The 26,787-nt window shown below is 46.7% G+C and overlaps 1 protein-coding gene across 1 annotated transcript; it reads right to left on the reverse strand.

Moving 5' to 3' along the window:
- On the reverse strand, positions 733-26,787 carry ALDH5A1 (aldehyde dehydrogenase 5 family member A1). Its single transcript, XM_005696784.3, is given in 11 exon segments — positions 733-4,379; positions 5,740-5,798; positions 8,034-8,203; positions 9,868-10,026; positions 11,614-11,757; positions 14,742-14,885; positions 17,198-17,314; positions 18,581-18,751; positions 19,445-19,528; positions 26,447-26,742; positions 26,745-26,787. Coding segments are annotated over 11 exon segments (1,578 nt in total). The 5' UTR covers positions 26,773-26,787; the 3' UTR covers positions 733-4,173.

Raw genomic sequence — 26,787 nt, forward strand, 5'->3', positions numbered from 1 at the left:
CAGAGAGAAGTGATAAGTGAGAGTGGCTTAAAGCGTCAGCTTACATAGCATCTTCAACAAAGAAGAATAAATCTCTGGACAAATGACAGGCTAGAGGAAAACAGTTGTAGGCTTTCAAGGGTGGAGCCAAAGGCTAGTTAGTACAATTTGTTATTTAGAATCCAGGCTGATTGGGCCTGAAGTTGTCTCTGGGAATTAACCTTTATCCCATCCTCTTGATAGAAAGGGGGCACCTTTGTAAATTTGTATCCTGCTTTTGGGGCTTCCCCGGTGGCTCAGTGGTAAAGAATCCACCTGCAATGCAGGAGCCACAGGAGACACAGGTTCGATCCCTGCATAGGAAAATCCCCTGGAGGAGGGCATGGCAACCCACTCCAGTATTCTTGCCTGGAGAATCCCATGGACAGAGGAGCCTGGCAGGCTACAGTTCATGGGGTCGCAAAGAGTCGGACATGACTGAAGCGACTTAGCACTCATCCTGCTTTTAGGCAAATAGAGGGGTAACAAAAAGACAGAGTGCTCTTCTTTTATCTGCTACTTAATTGTCTTCAGCTCACAAAAATCCTTATGCCAAAGTGGCACATTTTGGGGTGGTGTGTCCTGAACTCCTACAGTCATATTGTGAGGAGGGCATACATATCCAAACTGGTCTAATAAACTCCAAAGTAAACTCAGATGATGAACTGGCAAGAAAAATCCCACAAACCAGAAACCTTCACTTAAAACAGGAAATTCTGTTAATTCAACCTTTATTAATCACACACGCACAACTCCACTGCCTTGACATACACAGTTATCAAAAACCGGAAAGTGAATTACATGTACATTTTTAAAAAACAAAACGTTTTCACAGTTCCAACTACACTTATCCCTAAGTTTTATCCCGCAAAATACAGCGTGAAAAAAAACCAAAGCATAAATATTTTTGAAGTAAAACGCTATCTATCATAGCCGTATATGAATAATTAAAGCCCTGGGCTTCAGCCTGCAGAGAAGGCAGTCATGTGGCACAGTTTAAAGTTAATGATCTAAGTTTACAATAAAACAGATTTATCTGCATTGTGCTTCTGATCTTTACTTTCACTAAGTCTTTCCATAAAAATTAAAGGTAGATGAGCCAACACTTGACATAAAATTATATTTAAAAGCTGCTCAAATGGATAAAGATAACAGGTACAGAGGAGGTTTAAAATGAGAATCCCTGCATAGCTAGGGAAAGTAAACTGAGAATTGTTTTCTCAAGGCCAACGACTCCTGTTATCTGGGTGATTTCGTATGAGTCATGTGATGATTGCTGGAAAGTTCTTGGTGAGGATTCACTGGAGCAAGACCTGGAAAAGTATTTTTTACAGAGTAGGTGTTCAATAAAATGAAATAATGCCTCATTAACATGGGAAAGTCAGTATCTCCCTCTTGGTTTAGATCAGAGGTTGGCAAATTATTTCTGTAAAAAGCCAAAGAGTTTTGTGGGCAGTTCTGTCTGTGGTGCAAATAATTCTGCCTAGAAGGTAGCCACAGATCATATGGTAACTGAATGGGCGTGGCTGGGCTCCAATAACATTTTATTTGGGGCTTCCCTGAGGGTCAGATGGTAAAGAACCTTTCTGCAATGCAGGAGACCCGGGTTTGATCCCAGGGTTGGGAAGATCCCCTGGAGAAGAGAATGGCTATCCACTTCAGTATTGCTTGGAGAATTCCATGGACAGAGGAACCTGGCGGACTACAGTCCATGGGATCGCAAAGAGTTATGGATACTAATATCTGAATTTCAGAAAATTTTCATGTGTCATGAAATACTATTCATTTGATTTGTTTTCCCCTAACCATTTGGGAATATAAAAACCATTCTTAGCTCTGGGTTGTACAAAAGCAGGCAAGATTTCGCCTGTGAGCCAATCCCTGGTCTAATGGTCCTTTTCTATTTAATGTTAAAATACACATTTTTAACAAATCCATCACATATTCCATCACATAATCGATCACCTTACTGAACAATAACCCCCAAAAATGTTCATTTAAAAAATACGTCTTTCCCCACAATCCAGATCAATTTTACTAAACAGTAAGCTATTTCCTTTTCAACTTACTTTAATTCCAGAATTAATCAAGGATGTTGCAGTGAGTCTCTGGCCCTCAATTTATGTACCTGGTCAAACAGATATACTAGAAAACAAAATCTGCCATCAAGCCAAAGCATCTGCTGAGTTACAAAATTAACAAACGTATTTGAATGTATTCCCCCAAACATTTCAAGCACTAGTATTCTGGACTTCTAAAAACTATTTAGAGCATTTTTATCGTTAATAGAAAACAGATGGACACATCCAAACATTAAGTAATTAAAATGTCACATGAAACAACCCCAGAACTAGTAAGTGCAAATTCACGGTCAATATGATGTGTATGTGATTGTGGACGGAGTCTGAGCAGTGCCTGTCACTAGGTGGACTTCAGCTGATTGCTTAGCTGGGCCTCAGGGGGACGGCTGATGTAACCCAGGGCAAACACAAGGCAGCTCCGGGACTGGCCGTGGTACCTCTGTGCACAGGGACATCTCAGACCTTTAGCTGTTTAGCTCCCCGTGGCTCAGTGAGGGGTGCTATGTCCTGGCTGGTCCAGGAGCAACTGCCTCCAGCACTCCTTTCATTCATGTTTTCCTTCTGCTCCCCAAAACATCCAGAGGATGTCAGTGAAGTACGCGCGCGCACACACACACACACACACACACAGTGGGAAAGGGGGAGCTTCGTCCCTGTCACACACACACACACACACACACACACACACACACACACACACACACACACACACAGTGGGAAAGGGGGAGCTTCGTCCCTGTCTGTTCCACCAGGACCAGCCTCCCCTTTCCTCATGTATCAGGACGTTTAGAGACACAGTACAGAAAAGCCTACTGTTTTCTTAAGAGTTTTTCTTTCAGAGCAACAGGAAACAGTGATCGTTGGGCTTTTTGTTTTTAAAAGAAGAACTATAAAAACTCATTGGATAAAAAGCGCCTCTTCCAACTGGCAACTATGGAAATTCTTTTCCCTTTTGAGATCACTGTGCTCAAAGTGCTTTTGCGCTCCCTGCAGGTGAAGGAGCAGCATGTCATAAAGAGCAGGCTATAGGAGACCAGCCCGCCCTCGGGCTCAGGTGCCGAGCAGGTGGGTACCAGCCTCCCCTCACCTTGGCAAAGCCACTGCTGGAGACCCAAGCCGGGCTGGGAGGTGCCACCCATAACAATGATGACTCCTGTACTGAACATCGAATTTTCACTTTTTGGCAAATACATATGTTTGCTTTCTCTTGGGTTCACAGTATCCCATGGAGCTAAGTAAGGCATGAACAGAATCTCCACTGTACTGAGGGCTGGGTGTGGGGGGTAGACAGCATGTCTGTGCAGATAAAGCCTGGCCAGGCTGTTACCCGTGGATAAAGCCCCACCAAGCCACTGCTGCTGCGCTCTGCTTTATGCTTATTTTCTCTCAGAAACATGATGTGGAAAAACAGCACAGAAGTAAACACAGAATCTTTAAGCAGTTGAGGATGATGGAGCTTTCAGTTTAAAAACTAGTCAAAAAAAAGAGAGGGGTTCTTTCACTTCTCAAAGAAATGCAGGCAATTCTGTGCTGTGTCTAAAGTTCTTAAAAAAAAACAAAACAAAAAAAACCCCACTGATTCAGCCGCTGCAGCAACACCTCCGAATACCCAGCTGGCAGGTCACCAAGCATGCAGTGGCATCCTGCCCAGCCTGTCAGTCACACTCAAGAGATGTCCCCCGCAGCCCCCTGGGTCTTAGCTCCGGAGCCACGTGGGTGCTGGCTATGTCATTGCCCAGGCTGTGGCCCCACCATGATGAGGGGGCTTCAGGACCAGCTTGTTGCACTTTGCTCTGAGGCAGATGAGGTCATGGGTGGGGAGGGTGGGGGCTGGCGATCCAGGGCGTCATCCTATAAACCCACTGCTGGTTCTCAGGGATTTGTGGCCACAGGCTTGTGGCATGTATTGGCCCCAAGCCAGCTAGGGGGAGGGATAGGCTTTGTATCTGCTTATAAGGATTGGATGATTCGTTTTTTAAAATTCCTAGTTCACCTACCCTATGGGTTTATTTAAAATAACGGATGTCATGTCCCCATACATAGGTAAGCCTCCCTTTTTATTTCTTGAAGAATCCTATAAGCCTCCGAAGCACACATACTTGAGCTCCAGATACTCGTCAATGCCGTACTTGGAGCCCTCTCGCCCGAGGCCGGACTGCTTCACCCCCCCGAAAGGGCACTCCACGGAGGAGATCAGTCCTTCGTTAACGCCAACCATGCCGACCTCCAGCCGCTCCGCCACCCTCCAGATCTGGGCTGGGTCTTGAGAGTAAAAATAACCTGTCATGGGGATAAAAGACACAGATGTAGTCATTAAAGACATCATGTCCACAGCTGAGGGTGCCATGGATGACCAGCTACCTAGTCATGCGGGCTGGAACCTTCCTGCTTCCAAGTGGAGCCCCTAGTTGGTTCCATGTATGTCTTCATCTCACAACCTTTAGAAATTATCTTTTTGCTTCTGTTCCACTCTCGCTAGCTCTCTCACCATCTCCAGCGAGGACTGTAACAATGAACCTGGCTCCTATGGCCTCCTAATCAATCCACCCTGCACACATCTGTTAGGTTATCCACGTGATGTTTTTACCCAGACCTTCCAGTGACTCCTTGTTACCCATAAATAAGGTTAAGTTCCTGGTGAGTATTCGAACTCTCCCTAATGTGCTTTCAATCAACACGTCCAGCTTTATCTTCCATTATTCCAGTCACCGACCATCTCCACCAAACTCGTCCACCCAGTTCTCCTTGTCCTGTTTTCACTTAACTCCCTAGGTCCCCCTCTGCCCAGAACCTCTCTTCTTCAATCTGCACCATCAGAGTCTTGCCCAGAATGGATGCCCTGGTTTGGGATGTGGCTTCCTCCACCATCATCCCATCAAGAAGGGACGAGAAGAATACTGAGCTCAGTGTTACAGGGGCACTCGTGCACACGTCTTACTCGAGCGTTAGGCCCTCTGAGTCAGCAACTCGGAGTCTTTGCTGTAGAATAAGGGACTCTACAGTGTGGACATCCTTTCTCTGGTTATCAGTGGTTCCTGTCCACCCAGAGAAGCGCCTGTAGAGCCACGGCTGAATCTATGTCTTTTTATCTTTGCCAACACTTCCTTCACTAGTGGATGCAAAAGACAGATTTGTTGAGTGTCTTTATGCAGACATAGTTTTGTCAGGGACACGGTACGTACTGTGGCCGCCTTGACCATGTCCAAACTGCAAGAACGGCAGCCACTCCCTGAGGTTCCCTCTGCCTGGGCTGTCTTCCCTTCCTTCATCGCCCCGATGCTCTCTGTGAAGTCAAGCGCTATCTCTTGTTCACGCTTCCAGGAGGGATGCGAGGAGAAGCACTTGGAATTTCCAGGCATCGAGCCTCTGGGAACATGGGGCTTAAGGGGTGTGGGTGGTTCTCCCCAGAACAGTTGGCACTGCTGTTTCTCCCTCCACCATGCCCAGCTCCGACCAGGGAGCTCCCATCCCACATCCTGCGGACACAGCAAAGAACCTGGACTGGCACAAACCCGCCCTTGCCCCTTGGAAAGCAATGAAACATGTGCTGCAAAGAAGCTGACTTCTCAAAACGCCGACATTTAAAAGGCATAGCTGGAGAAGTGACTGTGATTGTCGCCAAGTGAGGACAGACACCCACCTGCCAGCCCGACATCGGCCGCGTTAGCGATCGCCACCGCCTCCTCCTCTGTGTTGAACCTGCCAAAGTCAGGGTGGGTCATCAGCAAAATCCCACAGGGGAACGAAAACCAGCTGTTTTTCCTTCTGATCTGTTTCCCAAATAAGAGCCAGGGGTCAATCAGAGTTTTGTAAGGAGCAGAGAGGAAAACACCTTTATTCACTGCACACGCTGAGTTCAAGGCTAAGGAGCTTGGATCAACACCGGTTCATCTCTTCTAGGAGAACAGGAGACACACAGGGAGCTACAGTGTATTCAGAATGTTGAATAAAATGCCTAAGAAAAAGGGTTACTGCTCTTGTTCTGTCTTAAGACGTGCACCAATCATAACTACTTCAGAAGCAGCCATGATGTGGGAGAAAGACAACACCCAGGGCCTGCTGGGGCCCAGGGTTCCAGTGTTGGCCCCACTGCTTAACAGTGCTGGGGGTCTGTTCCCCTTGGAAATGAGACTACTAGTATGGAAGCCTAATGCAGTCGCTTCCAGCTTGATCATCTTATTTCTGAAACTAGATTTCAGAGGCCTTTTTCTATTGCCCCAGAACTGTAAATGGAGGGCAGAACATTCTATGCATCCCAGCTCCTCAAATCAGAGACCCAGCAGCAGTCAGCCCTCTGAAGGCTCGGGCAGAGCTGGCAGACCCTGGTCAGTGCAAGAGGACGAGTGGGAGAGAGAGGAGGGGGACCCCAAGAGAATCACTTGTTCCAAGGATGAGCAGCTCTTGTCTCTCCACTGTAGAGAGCAAGCCGTTCTATCTGCCAGAGAATAAAAACCAGGGCGTCATCCATGTCCTCACTGCCTACGTGTCCCTCAAAAATGCACTCATCACAGTATCAGGTGGGACATCCTCAATGATTTCACCTTTTGAGTGTGAACTCCCTGGTGGCTCAGATAGTAAAGCGTCTGCCTGCAATTCTGGAGACCCAGGTTCTATCCCTGGGTCTGGGAGATTCCTTGGAGAAGGAAATGGCAACCCACTCTAGTATTCTTGCCTGGAGAATCCCATGGACAGAAGAGCCTGTAGGCCACAGTCCACGGGGTCACAAAGAGTTGGACGTGACTGCATGACTTCACTATTTACACAATAACAACCACACTGATATTAGGTGATGTGCTTTATGTATATTACATAATTTAAACCTTACAGCTGTCCTGTGAGGCAAGTTTTTTTGTTTGTTGTTGAGTCACTAAGTCATGTCTGACTCTGCAACCTTATGGACTATAGCCCACCAGGCTTCTCTGTCCATGGAATTCTCCAGGCAGGAATACTGGAGTGGGTTGCCATTTCCTACTCCAGGGACTGAACCTGAGTCTCTCAGGTCTGCATTGGCAGGCAGATTCTTTACCACTGTTCCACCTGGGAAGTCATGAGGCAGGTACTAGTTTTTAGTCCTTTTCCCATGAAGAACCCTGGGGCTCAGAGAAGTTAACTCATTCAAGGGGACACAGGTATAAAGTAGCAAAGCCTGCATTCCTAACCCCTGCATCCTTTTGGAAAATGTCAAGTTCATATTCTAGGTAAAAAATTTTTTTACTAAAAGATGAAAGTTCTCCAAGTGGTCCATTCTCCCAATGTCAGATTAATCTATAAATTTCATTAGCAATGGAGGAGAGAGAAATATTTGGAGAAATAATGACCAAGAATTTCCCAGGACTAAACAGACAGACACCTCAGATTTTAAATAAAGGCCTTGGGATCTCAGATTGAAAAAAAAAGTTCACAGTATGCCATACCTAAGCTACCATGGTAAAATTTAAGAACATCAAAGGCCCTGAGTCTCTGAAGAGAAAAAGTTCCCTTCACAGGAACAAGAAGCAGACATCAGCTTTCTCAATAACAACCCTGAAAATAAGCAGACCAAGGAGTGATATCTTGTGAAGCTAGATTTTTACGCAGGTAGATTATTATTTACTTGTGAGTGTGGGATAAAAGGTCCCATACGAACACAAAGTTCATTTCCCACAGACACCCTTGAAAGAAGTCTTGAAGGATGCACTCTGTTATGAACAAAAATGAGTTCGGCAGGGAGCAAAGTAGAGAATTTGGTAAATTTTGTGGTCTAAACGGGCAATAACGAAAACCAGTGTTTAAAAAACCATGCCTTGGTCTTGGCCCTTCCCCTGACACAGCCCCACTCTCTGCTCCTGTCCCTCTCCTGCAGGTCGCAAATGACACAGGAACTGGATTACTCTCCAGGCTTCCTTTTCCTTTCCTACTCTTCCTCCGGTCTTCCTACACGCTGGATGGCCTTACTTGATAACAGGTGCCACAGGCCCAAAAGTCTCTTCCTGAGAGCAGAGCATGTCTCGGGTGACGTTGCTGAGCAGGGTGGGCTCGAAGAAATTTTTCCCAACGTGGTGTCGCTTCCCACCTGTCACAACGGTGGCCCCTTTGGAAATGGCATCATGCACGTGTTTCTCTACCTGTGTGAGGAAGAAAGGAACAGCCTTTGGGAAAGGGGATCCAGGATGCTTGGAAAATGTTTAAACCGTCAAAAACAGTAACTGGACTTTTCTTTCTTTTTCAAATAGGTTTGAAACCATGTACCCCAGTTCCTTCTAGGTTGGAAGAACCAGATACACAGATATGGAGTCAAGAGGGCAGGTCGTATATACAATGCTGCTTCCTCCCCACTCGTTGGAAGGACTGAAGCTGAAGCTCCAATACTTTGGCCACCTGATGCGAAGAGCCGATTCCTTGGAAAGACCCTGACGCTGGGAAAGGTTGAGGGCAGAAGGAGAAGGGAACAACAGAGGATGAGATGGTTGGATGGTATTACCGACTCAATGGACATGAGCCTGAGCAAACTCTGGGAGCTGGTGATGGACAGGGAAACCTGGCGTGATGGACAGGGAAACCTGGCGTGCTGCAGTCTATGGGGTCGCGAAGAGTCGGATATGACCTAGCGACGGAACAGCAGCAACCCTGCTCTGTGCGTTTCTGGCTGTTGGGTCTTACTGTTTGCTGAACGGCCTAATAAACATACACTCGTGTCTTTCCAGGCCTGATGCTCAGCTGCCTTTCTGGGATTTGCTCTCCTTGCCTTCCTGGGTTAGTTCCAGGCTCTTGGATCCCACGCTGTTCTTGTCCCTGGACTTCTCTTTCACTTTGTTCTAATATTTCCTCCTCAAGTACTAGTTATTTCGAAAAAGGTGCACTGAAGGTGGTTTATATTCAGAGTGTTCTGATAACTGCAGGTCGGGCTGTTTTATCTTGCACTGGCTGGTAATAGAATTTGGACCCCAAATAATTTTCCTTCAGAGTGTTGAGTATATTTCAATGAACATTCTAACTCAAAAACAGTTCTCACTCCTTTATGGGTCAATTTTCCCCACTCTAGAAGCTTCTTGAATCTTCTTTGTATGTTCCCGATATTCTAAAATTTTAGCAAAACACACCTGGGTTTTCTCTTTATTCTAATTCTATATACTTGGCAATTGACAAAGTCTTTCAATCTGAAGAATCAAGTTATTTCCTCCTAGCTCTGACAAGTTTCCTCTAGCATTTGTTTGATAGACCTGTTTTTTCCACTTCAAGTCTTTGTAGAGCTTCTATCACTAAAATGGATACACCCCCGTGTGGGTGTGGGTGCATGTTCAGCTGTGTCTAACTCTTTGTGACTCCCATGGACTGTAGCCTGCCAGGCTCCTCTGTCCATAGGATTTTCCAGGCAAGAGTATGTCCCGTCTTCTCAAAACTCTCGGAGGACAATATTAGATTCCTAGAAATGTCTGATCTCAAAAACAAAAAGCCTTTTTCCTCTCCTTTTAGGTGTTCCAAAGATGAAAGAACTTTGTATTTCAAGATGGTAATTCCTGAAGCAGCAGGATACAGAATTATCACCACTGCAAGAGAAAATTTAGGGACGGCAGCAGAACGAAAGAGGCAGATCTCATGGGAACTCAGCTAAATGACAGAGCTGGAAAAGCTTATAACCTGACGATGCCACTTGATTCATACAAACTGGCAGAAATTCACTAGTTTTTCTAATTTCTCCATGTTTCCAAAACCACCTTGCTGGGCACCTGACCAGAGTGGTTTTTGATACTGAAACCAGGACACTGAACAGGTAATAAGACAGACTTACCTTTTCTACAGCTTTTGCATTAATTAACGGGCCTTGAGTAGTTCTCTCTTCAAATCCATTACCCACATGAAGGTTTGTTTTAATTGCCTCAGCAAATTTTTTCACAAAGGAGTCATGGATACCGCTTTGCACCAAGAAACGGTTGGAGCACACACACGTCTACGCAGAAAGAAAGAAACTCACATCGACAGTTCATCAGAAGCTACTGACCCAACCAATAAACCTATGATTGCTGCTACCTCTGAATGTAAATGTACTTCCCAGGTGGTTCCTGTCCTGGGTCCCACCTCCATACTCGAGCTTAGCCCTAACGACAAACATGCCAAGAGCCTGTACTTCTCCAGGCCCCTCCACAGCCACCACGCCTCTGTGGTCAAACAGATAAGCGAGCATAAATAATCTGTGAGCAAAAAGCCACTAGCCCAGGTTTTTTTCAAATGGCTCATATTGGAACGAGAAAGCCAACACAAGAAATATCTCCTTGAGACAGTGATACTCAGCGACAGAGAGGAAAAGCTAGAAGGAAAAGGATTCAGAGGCTAATTTATGTCCTCTAGCTTAGTGAACCTTTCAACAGCTTGGCAGAATCCAACATTTTGAAAATGGACACAAGACCATTCTTCCAGCCTAAATTATTGAAAAGACCTTTGTTTATTATATTTTCTAGTTTAGACCTAATATTTTCAAGTTATACAATATAAACACATTATTGGAAATGAGGTTATCCTTGATACATTTTCTTCTTGGCTTTTTTCTTAATTGTGTGTTTTCTAATAGAAACAGTTTGTAGATTATTTTGTACCCTGTGCATTTTTATTGGCTTAAAGCAATATACCCCAAAGTTGTAGCTTTGTAAGTGTAACTCTGAAGGTTATACACCTTTGCATTTTGTGTTTCTAAAAGGAAACATACCTATTTCAGAAACAACCAAGCTTATCTAGGTTATGTGAAAGGAGAAAAATTAATTACCAATGGTCAAAACAGGATGAAAACTATTTAATAAAGAATATTATACACTTCACCTTTTTCCTCCTAGATAACTTTCCAGTTTTTATTCCTTTTTTGGAATGCATTTAAAATCGCTTATTGATGGTACTCTAAGATGAAGTGCTTACTTTGTATGAGATAACTTGGAAGGTCCCTGCTGGATCTAATGCTCTGGGATTCCCTAGAAGGTGTGAGTGCAGGCCACCAGTCTCCCGGGGACAAGCTGGACTCTCCTTGGCCCACTGTGGTGTGTGTGGCCCTCTAGTGGAGGCCTGTCCTGCCCCCCTCATTTTGTGAAGAGTGAGACCCAGGCAGTAGGGTTTTGAGTTTTTCAAGGCACCGTCTCAACATTTTCCAACCTTCTTTTCCTTAACACTGTGGGCTCCAGACCCTAGCTGTTCAGGCTATTTGGATCTGAGGAGATGTTTAAACCTGTTCAGCAGAGAAAAGTCCAGCAAGGGAAAACTATGAAAATAACCAGATTCAAAGAGGAGATGAAAGAAGAGAACAATTTGATTAAAAGGCTTCTGCTGTTCAGGAAATTTCCTCGAAGCCAGGGAGGAAGACACCTTATTTCCCTTTGTACCCTGTGAGCCTAGCAGAGTCCCAGACACAGAGAGGGCACTCACTAAACATCCGATAAAGGACATGCATGAAGAATGAAGGAAAGAACCCAGAAGTGCCCTTTCTCCCAGGAGCTGAGGAAGGGGGTAGGATCTTTGTAAAGTGCACAACCCAGAAAAATGCTCCGGGACTCACCTGTCCAGAGTTCCTAAATTTGGAGGCCATGGCCCCGGCAACAGCCTGGTCCACGTTGGCGCTGTCAAAGACGATGAAAGGGGCATGGCCACCCAGCTCCATGGACACCCTCTTCACAGAGTTTGCTGCGTGGTGCAACAGGACCTGGGAGCAGACAGAGGATGCTTTGAGCGCCCAATCAACAACAGGGACCGGTAAGGCTTTTTTCAAAAAAGTACCCAATAGAGGAGGAAGCCAAGTACACAGCAGTATATATGGGATGACAGTTTGCATAAGAAATGGGGAAAATTATATAATATATATATATTCATACTTGCTTATATTTGATAAACATGGAGAAGATGACAAGAAACTAAAAATAATTATGTTTAAAAGGGAGGAAACCAGGAATGGGGTAAGGGTGAAACTTCTGAATATAAGCATGTTTATATTGCCCTGATTTCTGAACCATGTCAATGTGTGACCTACTCAGAAAATTATAAACAAGCTTAACAATCACAGAGATAGGATAATAAAATCACCCAGAACCCAAGAACCCCTAGTTTACCACTGATAAAATCCTAAGGTATATCTATCCAGAATTTGGCTATATACACAGAGGGATATGTACCTTTTAAAAAAAAAACCAACTTTGTATTTTACATTGAAGTACAGCTGATTAATAATGTGATAGTTTCAGGTGGACAGTAAAAGGACTCAGTCACACACATACATGTATCCATTCTCCCCCAAACTCCCCTCCCATCCAGGCTGCCATATAACATTGACCAGAGTTCCCTGTGCTAGACAGTAGGACCTTGCTGGTTATCCATTTTAAATAAGGCAGTGTGTACATGTCCATCCCAAAGTCCCTAAGTATCCCTGTCCCTAAGTCTGTGAGTCTGTTTGGTAAATAAGTTCATCTATGTCATTTCTTTTTAGAGTCCTCATATAAGGGATGTCATACAATGTTCGTTTCTCTGACTTCACTCAGTATGACGGTCTCTTAAGTCCATCCATCTCGCTGCAAATAGCATTACTTCATTCATTTTAGTGGCTGAGTTATATCCCATTGTATATGTGTACCACATTTTCTTTATCCACTTATTTGTTGATGGACATTAGGTTACTTCCATGTTTTGCCTACTATGAAAATAGAGGTGTGTGTATCTTTTCAAATTATAGTTTGGTCTGGATGTATGCCCAGGAGTGGCATTGCTAAACCATATGGCATCTCTATTTTTCAGTTTTTTAAGGAGCCTCCATACTGTTTTCCATAGTAGCTGTACCAATTTACATTCCTACCAACAGTGTAGGAAGGTTCCCTTTTCTCCATACCTTCTCCAGCATTTATTGTTTGTAGACATTTTAATGATGACCATTCTGACTGGTGTGAGTAAACCTGTTTCTTTATTGGACTCAAGATAGCTATTTTCTTTAGAACTTTTAAGAAATGCTCTTTGCCAGGTCATTGGTTTTCCCGACTCGGTTTGCTCTTGGGTCGCTTGCCTCCACGTGCGTCCTCTGACTCAGTCTTCTTCACACTCAGCACCCATGATGAGAGCTTGAACCCGACTCTGGCCCCTGCTGCCTACAATCCTGCTACGTCCCGAGGAGTTCTTTCTGTTCCCATTCCTCCTGCTGACCTTCTCGGGACTTCAGCCTCCAAAGCCTTAGAAAGGGAGCATGACTGCCCAGATTACCTTTCTATGAGACATTGGCTCTTGGTCACTGGCCAGCCTCTGAATCTGTTTTCCTCAGGTCAAATGCCCATTCACTGCTGAATTCTCTGTGGGGAGCAGACGAGGCACTCTGTCCCCTCCACAGGCCCCGGGAGGGGCGGTCCCCCTGGAAGGGTAAGGGCAGGGCCGCATCTCCAGAAGAGGCTGACTGATGGGGGTTCAGTTAGAGGCAAGATTCTATGTGCCAAGATCCAGAGCTGAGCCACTGATTTTCTGCAAAGATCAGCTCTGAAGAGGCCGTTGGTATGGAGAATGGCTGCTTATCAGTGATTCCTATCACTCTTCCCTTTAAACCACTTGAAGCGAAGCACTGTCCCGTGTAAATAACTTAAAAGGACAGTTGGACTTGGCAGGAACGCGGTCAACATTTTCCTAGGGGTCTGTCCGTTGGGGACAGTTTGCTGAGCAAAGTAAGGTTAAACAGTGAGTGGCTGGCCTTTGCCTAGCGTCTGGGTACTTCTCCGGCTCCAGTGGCAAAGGTTTATAACCCTTCTTCTCCCAGGCCTCTCTCTTTTTCTCCAACGACTTTGAAACCCTCTGAGAATAAGTTTGCTCTGCATATCCCTGGAGCAGGGTGGTAGCACTTTGTGGATCTAAAAATTCACGCTTCTGAAATGAATGAGTGGCAGGCTTCCCAAGTATGAGTTTGTGGCATGACAAACATGGTTATGGCTGGGAGTTACTAAAATTGGTTTATTTTCTCCTGCTTCTCATGGTGTCCAAAAAATGACCAGTTTCACCAAAACGTTCAGATTAGGTTTTTATTATTTTAATCTGATACGTTTATGTACTCTCTAATATGAGCATGTGCATGTATGTATGCAAACACTAGCAGCAAAATGTGTACTATCTGGAGAGAAACACCATAACTAAGAACTTTTGCTCTACTCTGCCTTTTTCCTGTTTTAAACATTTAAAAGGATAAATAAAAATGCACTCATAGGCACACAAATGAGGTTTTGGGGAAAGAACTTTTCAACATATAAGGGAGAAGAAAGCTAGAAAAAAAATGATCTTTGTGTTTCTGTAAGTATCTTTATACTAAACACAATTTTTGTTCTAAGGCATCCATTTCATTAATTCTAGCTTATAAAAGAAACACACATTTGAGAGTTATGGGAATGTGATGGACAACTTTCATCTACCTCACATGCGGAAATAATGGGAACCTTGTCTACCTTTAAACCTTCAGTTTTGTCAAACAGGAACCTAGATCACGTCACAATGAGGAACACCATCCAGATATTTCTGGAAGATGATCAGATATTACGATATGGGACAGAGCTTCTAACACTCCGCTGGGAACCTTCCTCCAAATGGTGACCAAGATGAAGTAGTATTTTTGATACTGTATATAGAGAAGTTATTAGAATGACACTTGTTTCCTTTGAGACTTAAGTCACATACCTTTCCAGTGGCTGTCGAACCAGTAAAGGAAATTTTAGACACGAGAGGATCTGTACAAAGTGCTTCCCCTACTTCCTTGGCCTTCTTTTGAGAGCAAGGAATCACGTTGTACACACCTGGGGGAATTCCAGCCTGGTTTGCAAGCTATAAAGACAAACAGCAAACATGTGGCGGCAAATGAGCAAACTGGAAAAACAGAAAAGAGAAATCAATGTTTTAACCCAGAAAGCAATGGCAAAAAAAAAAAAAAACAACAAAAAACATAGGCTGACTTTGCGGATAGAATATATTTAGAACTGAAGTAAGATTCTTACTAGTGCCACATTAGTGGTATTCAGGCTTCCCTGGTAGCTCAGATGGTAAAGAGTCTGCCTGCAATGGAGCAGACCCGGGTTTGATCCCTGGGTCAGGAGGATCTCCTAGAGAAGGAAATGGCAATGCACTCCAGTTTTCTTGCTGAGAAAAATCGCATGGACAGAGGAACCTGGCGGGCAGCACTCCATGGGGCTGCAGAGGGTCAGACACGACTGAGCGACAGGGTGGTATTAATGTATTGCAAGTCTCTGCATGAATTTTAAGCAGTATTTTATGTGCGTGTGTGAACACAATGTATGTTTATTTCCCAGCTGTGCCACTAATAAGGCCTAGAGACAGTGACCAGCCAGTAGCAGTGGCCATCCCTGGTGCCCTAAATGTAGTCTTAAAATATCATTTCCTACCAGAGGAAAAAAAGACACTCCTTGGAAGAAAAGTTATGACCAACCTAGATCGCATACTGAAAAGCAGAGACATTACTTTGCCGTCTAGTAAGGCTATGGTTTTCCCAGTGGTCATGTATGGATGTGAGAGTTGGACTGTGAAGAAGGCTGAGCGCTGAAGAATTGATGTTTTTGAACTGTGGTGTTGGAGAAGACTCTTGAGAGTCCCTTGGACTGCAAGGAGATCCAACCAGTCCATTCTGAAGGAGATCAGCCCTGGGGTTTCTTTGGAAGGAATGATGCTAAAGCTGAAACTCCAGTACTTTGGCCACCTCATGCGAAGAGTTGACTCACTGGAAAAGCATCTGATGCTGGGAGGGATTGGGGGCAGGAGAAAGGGACGACAGAGGATGAGATGGCTGGATGGTATCACTGACTCAATGGACATGAGTTTGAGTGAACTCTGGGAGTTGGTGATGGACAGGGAGGCCTGGCGTGCTGCAATTCATGGGGTCGCAAAGAGTCGGACACGACTGAGCGACTGAACTGAACTGAACCAGAGGAAATAAAGGCTTTCTGCAGAAATAGTTAATCCCAGGTCTGAGACAAGAAATATATATGATAAGTCTAAAATATCTTGTCATCTTAGATAGCAAAGAAGGTCTCGAAAACTATTAAGAGTTATGTTAAAAGATTAAAGAGCCAACTCTAAGAGGCTGCTATTGGCCAAAAGTGGGAGCAATGTGAGCTTCATCAAGGATAATAACCACAAGAAAGTGAAACTCATCAAATACCAACACATTAAAATCTATTAGCACATAATGCTCCTTAAAAAACAAATTGGGAACCTTTGGCAGATGACAGGAATAGATTCATTTATGTGAAAAACTGGTAAATAAAAAGAATCAAATATACTGCCTTTCCTCTGTGAATTCACTGCTGGTAACCATAGAGTTGATGGGAAGCTTTGATTTACAGAAGTGGTCTGGTGAATAAATGAATGAAAAAGGAAAGAATTCAAATATTACCATTTGGGCAACTCGTAATGAATTAACAGACCGGGCAGCATCATACAGCAATGGGTGCAGACGTGAACATAGACACGGCCAGACCTTTCCTCCTGACAAAAGGACACAAGATGGGACTGACCCCGAGTCTGATGAGGTGTCTGGATACAGCTGCCAGTTTGGAAAGCGCAGGAGACAGAGGAACATGGTTCCTGATGTGCTGTCTGCAAAGCCTGGCTGATGGGGAGCTCTACCGGTCAGATGTCCAGCTTCTCAAAAGACAGATTGTAAGGGAAAGAAAAGGATGGAGGGGAATCTGCCGAACAGAAGGAACTCATCAGATGTCTGCAGGAAGTCTGGATCCTACTCTGCGTGACATGAGAAGCCGTTAGAGGGTTTTAAACAGAAGAACAAGATCTGACTGAATGCAGATTGAGCTGGAGAAGGGAGTGGTTAATAAGAGGTGCCCTCAATGTGAGAAATGCCCACCTTTTAGTCACATTACTATGACTTAATAAAAACGATGGCTAGATATCATTGTTGGGGTAGCCTAAACAACAGCCTATAGATGTCAGAGAATTCCCCTTACTTTTTTCTAAAAAGAGGAACATCTGACCTAAAATAATGACTAGTGATTTAAAGCACAGCACCATCAAACAGGAGATGCAGGCAAAGAAGGAGGCTTCGAAAGTGCTTCCTCATGTCCCAGCTAGATAATGTCGTTTTTTGGACCCAGTGCATAGAGGCTCACCTCAGCCAAGGCCAGGGCGGAGAAGGGCGTGTCCTCGGCAGGTTTAACCACCACCGTGCAGCCGGCTGCCAGGGCGGCCCCCACCTTCCGCGTGATCATGGCGCTGGGAAAATTCCACTGGATCAGAAGAGAGAGGAGGTGAGTGAGAGGAAGGGCTGGTCCAAAGGCAGGCGGGTCAAGACACTAGCCCGCAAGTTCTGCACACCTGCCTGGCAGAGGTGTTCTTACACTCAGGAGCTCAGAACACCTGACACCTGCTGGCTCCAGGGACTGTGGAGACAAAAACACCTTCAGAGTTTAAAACACTATAAAATTATCTACCCTGGGTGACAGCCAACTCTCCCTGTAAAGGGCTGGGTAGTAAAGAGGTTTTGTGGGATGCCCAGTTTCTGTCACAACTAGACAACATATATACAGATGGGAGTGCCTCTGTCCCGGTGAAACTTTATTTACAAATATAGGCCTGAGGGCTGTGGTTTGGTGACCCTTTGGGGAAAAATACTAGCAAAGGTGATTTTGAAGATGGTATATGATATATTACTTCCCTCTCTAGATATTCATAGATAGCTCCCTGTGGATATTTATAGTCATATTTTGTTTCAACAAAACCTTGTATAGTGCTTATTCTGACCTAAGCACTGTTGTACGTACTATTATACTATTATAATTAAATCCTCATCACAACCCAATGAGGTTGGTATTTTTCGTATTTGCAGGTTTGGAGACAGAGCAGTTAAGAAACTTGCTCAAGGTCACACAAGCTAGTGGAGGCTGAGTTCTGGGTCAAGCCTAGTCAGTCCAGACAGCGAGGGGAATGTTTCTCTGTGACTGTGGTGAGCAGGGAAGGACAAGCAGTCCTGAGACCAGCTGGCAGACACTGTAGAGAAGTTAATACGGCATCTAGCAGAAGATGGACCCAAGAGAAGCAACTCAGGTAGAGAAAGCTGGTTGCCCCACAAGGATACTGCAGTCCTATCCAGGCAGATGCAGTATCTTATTTCTCAGCCTTTTAACTTTCAGAATATGGCCCAGTGCCTGCTGAAAGGCACATAAATACTTTGAAAGTGTCACATCTTAAGTCTTTTTTTAAAAATGATAAACACCAGAAGATTGTTTTAGATGTACTAGACAACGCCAAGAAGCCTTTAATGCCAAGTCAGAGAAGCCCCCAGGGTCCTCCTGTGGGTCATCCCCGTCCTGCAGGCATTAGGAAACACTGGCTACCACCACACCTCTCATTATCACAGACACCAGGAAACACGCCTCCGCCTCCAGCAGTGGCATCAGGAAGCCAAGCACAGGTGCCAGAGATCACAGGATGAGCACAGCTGCTCCAGCCCCATTCATCCTCCTCCCCCGGATCTCGCTGATCCTGCCACATACCGGGGTGATGACTGCGGCCACACCGAGGGGCTGCTTGAGGACGAGAGCCCGCCTTTCTTTTGTTGGAGTGGAGATAATGTCTCCATAAACACGGCGGGCTTCCTCTGAAAACCACTCCAGGAAGTTGGCAGAATAGAGAATTTCTCCCTGTGCCTCCTTCAGTGGCTTTCCCTAAATTAAATCAGAAGAGGACACACTCATTACCTTCTAATAACAAAAGTGCAATTCTGTGTTTCTCAGTTCTTCAAGCAGAGTACGAGAGTCTCCCATTACAAAACTCACTGGGTGGTGGAGAAATTTCTAGCCTCAGTGTGAGTCTTTGAAAGCAGAATCACAAATGGTGATGGAAGGAAGCCTGCCAGGTCACCCTGAGCCACAGTCGTCATTTACCTCCTTAACAGGTTACAGTCAGGAGGAGGCACCTAGAACGGCCTCTTCAAATTTTTTTTTCCTTCTGATATTTCTAAATGTTGTGGACAGTGGAAAGTAATTTATCAGAGCAACCAAAAAGCTGGTACCTTTGCAAATGTACAAAAACAACATAAAAAATCAAAGCAGTCATGTGGGGGAAAAAAAAAACCTAGAATGGTGGAAAAGCAGTATTCACATAGTTCCACTCAAAATCGATTTCTTGCATATTATTAAAGAGTAAGTTAGAACACAGAAATTTTGATTTAGCAAATATGTGTGCCTGATTTAATCAGAAAATCTGTGCCGAAAATAACAACTGATATCTGATCATGAAGTAAAGAAATCACATTTTCTTTAGCTACCTAACAGTACTGAAGTTAGAGACTCCTCCAAGCTTTCTTCTAAGAACTCTTGGACAGTTTCTTCAAGTACTGAGTTAGGTCCTGAACTTACACTTTCAGCTGTAATTATCTTGGCAAGGTCATCCTTATTTTGTATCATTAAGTCATACCACTTGCGAAGCAAAGAACTCCTCTCCTGAAAAATACAAAACAGTAAAATGCCAAGTATAAGAGAGACTACTAAAGTCTTCAGTTTTCTAAAATATTTGCTGTGCATTCTCATTCTTGGGGAAACATATATTGACCTGTTTTTTTTTAAACTGAGGTATAACTGACATGCAACATTGTATTTGTTCCAGGGGTACAGACCTTTCTTTGGTGAGTAATATCAAAGATTCCATTTTGGGTGTGCTGAGTCATAAATTGTAAAAGCGGAAAAAAAGTTTTGTGGAACGACTGTTACTATTTATAGTAAATGCGAATAATGAATTTCACCACACAAAGGTATTATTCCTTACTTTTTGCAGTAAAATACACGGAACACAACATTTACCATCTCAATCACTTTTCAGTATGCAGTTCAGTGGCATTAAGTACAACACTTTCACATGGTCTTGCAGCCATCACCACCCTCCATCACCACCTTTTCAGCTCGCAAAACTGAGAGTCTGGACCTGTCTCTCCATTCCCCCCAGCTGTGACAACCACCATTCTATTAATACTTTCTGTCTCTATGAATCTAACTACCCTAGGAATTTGATATAAGTAGAATCATACAGCCTCTGTCCTGTGACTGGCTTATTTCACAGTGTCCTCAAGTATAGTTCTTTTTAAGTTTTTTTTTTCCACTAAGGTTTTTACACCCTTCCCGCAGGCCTCACCACCTCTCCTGCAACACAGCACAAAGGGTGCAGACGACACCTGCAGCCGCAAGAGGGCGCCCGGGGGCACCAGCAGCGCGCATGCACCCGAGTCGGGTCACGATCCACTCCCTTCTGATCCTTTCTCTCCATCGCTGTTCTTGCTCTGCTTCTTGGCGCCCCACTCGTAGCCCGGGGCGCGCTCCGCAGAAGGCCCCCTCCGTCGTCACTCCCGCCCTGCACGTAGTTCTCGGGAGAGAGGTCATCATCCACACGGGGTCTGGCCTTCCTCTTCCTCGTCTGCTTCCTGAGCTCAGCCGTGTGCTCTGGCCACAGGGGGCCCACGGTCCCGTGCCCTTTCTCTCTCCTCCTCTTGTACTCCAGGATCTGCTTGTTGAGTGCCTCGTGGTCAATCCCACTCAGATACGAGTGTGCCGCAGGGCCCTGGGTATCACTTGGCAAAGCAGAGTCCAGGGCCTCGGGGTCGCTGAAATCACTTTGTTACAAAGTCTTGTCATCTCGGGGTCCAAAATCAGCAATTGCCAGTAGCCGATAAATCTCCATCATAGCTGCATATTTTTTGTCCTGAACAAACACTTTGGGCAGCACGTTCCTCGGGGTCTGCTGGGACATCAGAAGATGCCCCATGTGTGCAGCACTCTTCGCAGGACGGCCTCTAGTGTGTGTGCTGGGCCTCAGAGAGGTCGCCCTCCAGAAGACGCGGCAGGCAGGGAAGCCTGAAGCCAGAGAGACCTTGCAGAGCTCCGCGTTCAGGTCGCACAGCTCCTGGCTCACTTCAGGGGTGCATAGCAAGTCTGAGAGTGCTTTGTAGAGGCCGTTCAGCGCCCCCAGGCACCCTGGTCTTCCTTTCGGGTTCTCCTGGAGGTGCTCTTAATCAAGGACTCCAACCGGGATGGCTTGTAGGTCAAGTGAGAGCCCAAGGAAGGACCTTCACACCAAAACTCCCTCCATACGTAATACAATGTAAATGCTAAGAAAACAGTTGCCAGCAAGGCAAGTTTAGGTTTTTTTTTTTCAGAACTTCGTGGAATTTTTGCAGAACATTTTCAGTCCAAGGTTGGTTGAATCCGAGGATTTGGAACCTTGTACCCAGGGTGGAATGTAAACATCACTTTGCTTTGAAAGTTCACTTTGCTTTTAGCAAACTTAAAACCATCACAACTGTATCAAAGTACAGAAAAAAGGCTGGGTGGAAAAACCGCAAACGGTAACGGTGACGGGTGGGCTTTCACAAGCGGAGACTGCGCTTACAGACTTGGCTGCGGGCTTGGCCGCAGGCTAACACCCAGGTGGAGACCCCCAGCCTTTGCAGGACCCCCAAATTACTTGGTTTTCAAAGCAAATTTCTTGAGCAGGTTCTTGCCACAGGACACAGGCGAGCTGTGCAGACCTTGGGCACTGCTCAGGCTCCCCGAATGGAGACCCCGGGCAGACCCCTGAGAGCCGCCCGCATCTTTGCTCAGCGACCACCAACAAATGGCCAGGTCTTTATTTTAATGACTCCCCGGCAAGTTGTCCCATAGACTGGGGTGGAGGGTGTGGGGTCTGTGAAGCTCAGGAAAGGGTTTTGCACACTTCAGAGGAGAGGCCAGGCACAACTCTGTGGATGTACTTAATGCCACCCAACTGTACACTTGCAAAGAACTAAAATGGTAAATTTTACATTATAGGCATTTTATCACAATTAAAAAATTTTTCCAAGATAAAAGGATGAACAAATAAACTGGATTAAGTATATTGTGGAAGAAATGATTTCTTAAATATTTTTTTAAAAAGGAATTCATTTATATAATAAAAAAGAGAACCCAGGTCAAGCAAACTACACAGAGGTGCTCTGAAGGAAAGCATCCCCAGAGCTCTTGCCTCCTGCATCTAAACAGGTGTCCGTGAAGCAAAGGAGATTCTGTGGTTTATTCCTACCTGCCCGAGGGGTTGCCCATAGCAACGAGCAAACCTGGTTTGTCATTCTAATCCATTTAGTAGGTGTAAGATTTAAATTATTTTTTTCATACCACTCCTGAGCCAAGAGCCTGAGGCTGTGGAAACACCACCTACTGTCTTTCTCTGTGTTCTTTCCCCTCCCTATTTTGGATAAGCTAACATGCTTTGTTATCTTAGCTCTCAGTGGTGTTGTTGAGTCGTCTGAATCTCAAACCCCCAGAGAGGAGGCCTTGACAGCTCTTAAAACAATATTACTACAGTCATTTCACCCTCTCTGTAGAGTGGTGGTGGTGTAGTTGCTAAGTCTAGTCCGACCCTTGTGACCCCGTGGACTGTAGCCTGCCAGGCTCCTCTGTCTGTGGAATTCTCCAGGCCGCAATACTGGAGTGGGTTGCCATGCCCTTCTCCAGGGGATCTTCCCAATCCAGGGGTCAAACCTAGGTCTCCCTCATTGCAGGCGGATTCTTTACCATCTGAGACACCAAGGAAGCCAGCCACTGAAAGGACAAGAAGCACCAAGAACAGTGCTCAGCTGTGGAGGGCACAAGAGCGGCCCTCAGGGCGTTCCCCTCCTAATCCCTGGAACCTGTGACTACATGTATTGCTTCACAAGGCCAAAGGGATTCTGCCCACCTGATTAAGGTCAGGTGAGAGCGGAGCCTGAGTTATCCAGGTGGGCTCCATATAATCATTAGGAGGCCTACAAAGGAAGGCGGAGCCACAGACCACCGACTCAGGGAGGCCTCTGGGGGTGGGGGTGGGGGTTTAGTTGCTAAGTCATGACGGGGTTCTCCAGGGGATCTTCCTAACCCAGGGATCGAACCTGGGTCTCCCGCATTGCGGGCAGACTCTTTACCAACCGAGCAACGAGGGAAGCCCTGGGAGGCCTCTAGAAGGTGGAAAAGCCCAGGAAACCCCAGAGCTTCCCCAGGAAATGCAGCCCTGAAAACCCCTCTTGGACTTCGGACCTCCAGGACGGTAGGTATTTGCTTTGTTGCATCACGTTAAATCCCTCAGTCTGGGGATGGCTCGTCCCAGCGGCCAGAGGAAGCGAATGCACCAGGTGAGAAGGTGGTCAACAAGCATCAGCTCCCTTCTCTCTCTGAACCCCTCCAGGGGTGCACAAGGTGGGGAAGGAGGTGGGGGCCACGCCACGGGCTCAGAGAAGTGAGTGACGGCAGGCTGTGCAGGCCGACGGGCTCCCTGGCAGAATACAGGAGCCACCACCCCTCAGGAACCCGGGACATGAATGGGCCTAGAGAGGGGAGAGGAGAATAGCCGGAGGTGGGGGACAAGAGAGCCGCCTTACAACCTGCGTTTGCACCCTGCCTTCCAGACAGCAGAGGTGGGAAGCTGACCCCACCACGTCCTTAGTAAGTCGCTCCGAGGTCCTCTCGAGAAGGAGGGATCCCCAAAGGGCCCCAGGGAACCGTCTGACTGCACCTGGAATTGCTCCTGGGCCCCTGAAACAGCCCAGCGGGGCAGGCTGAGTCTGCAGGCCCTGGTGCGGGGCAGGGGGAGCTCCCAAAGGACTTCAGAGGGCCCAGGGCTCGCCTCGGTGCACATGCTTCCTCCAAGCTCGGAAGCTCCTGTCTCCCACCGCTGTTAGCACTCCTCTGCATTCTCTCTAGTTCAGGCGCTCCTCTCAACATCCCCCTTATACCCTCACTTCGCATCTAAGAGACATCTCAGACTCAGTGGGGCCAAAACTGAGCTCCAGTTTCTTGCCCCATGCTCCTTTCACCCCTTCCCCATCCCAGTGTGTGGTTTTTCCTTCTCCCTCCAGTGGCTCTGGCCAAAAGCCCTGGAGTCATCCTTCAGTCCTGTCTTTCACCTTCCTCCCCTTCTCCCACCCTCAGTCTTGTCTTTGATCTCTCTCTCTCCCCTGTAACAGTCTGTTGGGGAAACCAGCTGTCTTCCACCTTCAAAACATATCTTTTATCAGAACAATCCTCACCGCCCCCACCACGAACTCTAGCGCCGGCCACCAGCATCTCCCATGTAAATCACCACCTCCTAGCGGTCCCTGGACTTCCACGGTTGCCCCCACTACAGTCTATTCTCAGCACTGTGGCCAGAGCATCCTTTCCGAAGGCAAGTTAGATCTCCCCAAAAACCCTGAAATGAAGCCCCGCCTAACTTAGAGTAAGATCCCACTTAGTCCTTAGAGTGGCTACACACCCCACTCCATCCAGCCCTCTCCTAATTCTTCCCCACGTCAGTCTCCTCAGCACACGGGGCTTCTTGCTGATCTACACGTGCATCAGGCACACTCCTGACTTGGGTTTTTGCTCCAGCGGAATTCTCTCACCCCCGTTGGTCTTTGCATCTCATGTCCTCAGTGAGACCTACCCTGATGTTACAGCCTGGATTCAGTTCCCCCCAAATTCATGTAACTCCCCAGTACCTCTGAATGTGACTGCATTTGGAGACAGGCTCTGGAAAGAGGTCATTAACATTAAATGAGGTCATAAGAGTGGATCCTAACCCAATATAACTAGTGTCCTCTCAAGAGATTCGGACACTGACAAGTTCAGAGGGAGGAGCATGTGACGATAGGGAAGATGGCCATGTGAGACGGGCCTCAGGAGAAACCAGCCCTGCCCTCATGTCTTGAGAGCAGGCTTGTAGCTTCCAGAACTCTGAGACAAGAAACTCCTATTTAAGCCACTGAGTCTGATACTCTGTTATGGAGGCCCTAGCAAATTAATACAGTTGTCCACACTATTTGCTTTACATTTTGCCCCTTTTCTCTGGCCTCTGATCCTGTTAGCCTTCTCTACTTTTTCTCATAGCATTCATTACTTCTAACATACTTATTTGTTGTTGTTCAGTCACTAAGTCGTGTCTGACTCTTTGTGACCCCATGGACTGCAGCACGTCAGACTTCCCTGTCCTTCACCATCTCCGGAGTTTGATCAAACTTATGCCCACTCAGTTGGTGATACCATCCAACCATCTCATGCTCTGTCGTCCCCTTCTCCTCCTGCCTTCAATCTTTCCCAGCATCAAGGTCTTTTCCAATGAGTCAGTTCTTTGCATCAGGTGGCCAAAGTATTGGAGCTTCAGCATCAGTCCTTCCAAAGAATATTCAGCATTGATTTCCCCTTTAGGGAAAACTGACTGGTTTAATCGCCTTGCTGTCCACAGGACTTGAGAGTCTTCTCCAGCACCACAATTCGAAAGCAACAGTTGCTCAGCACTCAGCCTTCTTTATGCTCCAGCTCTTGTACCTGCACACGACTACTGGAAAAACCATAGCTTTGACTATAGGGACCTTTGTTGGCAAAGTGACATCTCTGCTTTTTGATACTGTCTAGGTTTGTCATAGCTTTTCTTCCAAGGAGCAAGCACACCCTGTGTGCACCAGGACCCAGGGGAAAGGAGAAGTGACTTGTTTGTTTAGCTATGCTATTTGTCACAGCTTAAATCTCCTCCCTCCCCTCACCTCCAAGTGAACTCCAAGAGGGCAGGAATGTTTCTTTTGTGGAACTGCTGTATCCCCAGAACCTCCCACAGTGGCAGGCGTAACAGGTGCTCAGAAAATGTCTGATGGATGAATCAGTGTTAGATTCCCTTGGTACTTGGACCTCAATGCTGCACTGTCTTCCTTCAGACAAAGGATGCTGAAGGGCATGGTAGAAAATGACCTCTGGGCTGACTCCGGTGTCATAAACTAAATGGAAGAGGAAGGAAATCTCCCTGCCTCAACATCGCTGGCAATCTCTCCCCCCTGATACCCCCCCACCCCCAATTCTCTGCTCCTGTCTATGTCAGTTAAAGGATGTATCTGCCTATTCAGGCCCCAAACCTGGAGGGTGGTCTGGGCTTGTCTCTTCCCTTGCCCAAAGCCCCCGATTTTTTCCAGTTCTCTCCACTCCCCAGCTCATGACTTGGCCCCAGCACTCATTACCAGCCTTGCTGTAAACCACCCCATTAGCCTCCTGCGTGGTGTTCCTGCAGCCAGACAGGTACTTCAGATGCTCTGAAATCACACGTGTTCTCACCTTCCCCGAAACCAACCACCCTTCCCCTGCGGTCTGCTGGCTTATCATTGCAGGTTCGTGTTCTGCTCCCCTACCCGACCCTTTATGAGGCTCGAGGGCGGGGCCATGCTCTCTAACGCCCGCAGCGGCGGGCGCCTACGCACAAAGCCTACGCTCCAAACTTCTTTATTGTTACTAAGTCGTTCCACATGGTGTATCCTAGAGCACTGGGGAGGGGAGAGGTGACACAGCTGGTTTCACTAGGGTACAAAGCCCCGATCGCCCCTGCACCCGGCGCGCACTCACCTTGGCCGAGACCCCCCTCCAGCTGCAGAAAGCCTCGTAGGCAGCGCGCACGGCGGCGCGGGCCTCGGGCACCCCGCAGTCGGCCACCAAGCCTAGCTCGGCGCCGCTGGCCGGGTCGTGCACCGGGAAGGTGGTGGCTGCCGAGACCCAGAGGCCGCCCACGAAGCCGTCGGTGCGCAGCAGAGCCGAGGAGAGGCCCGCCGGGCCTCGGGCGTAGCCGCGGATCGGGGCCACTGGGCAGTCGGCACGGGGGCGGCAGATCCGGCTGGAAGGTGCCCGCCGGAGGTGCGGAGCCAGGCGCTCCGCAGCCGCAGGCAGGTCGCCATGGCCCTGGAGGCGAC

Source organism: Capra hircus, chromosome 18 (genome assembly GCF_001704415.2).
Source record: "Capra hircus breed San Clemente chromosome 18, ASM170441v1, whole genome shotgun sequence".
NCBI classification, from domain to species: domain Eukaryota; kingdom Metazoa; phylum Chordata; class Mammalia; order Artiodactyla; family Bovidae; genus Capra; species Capra hircus.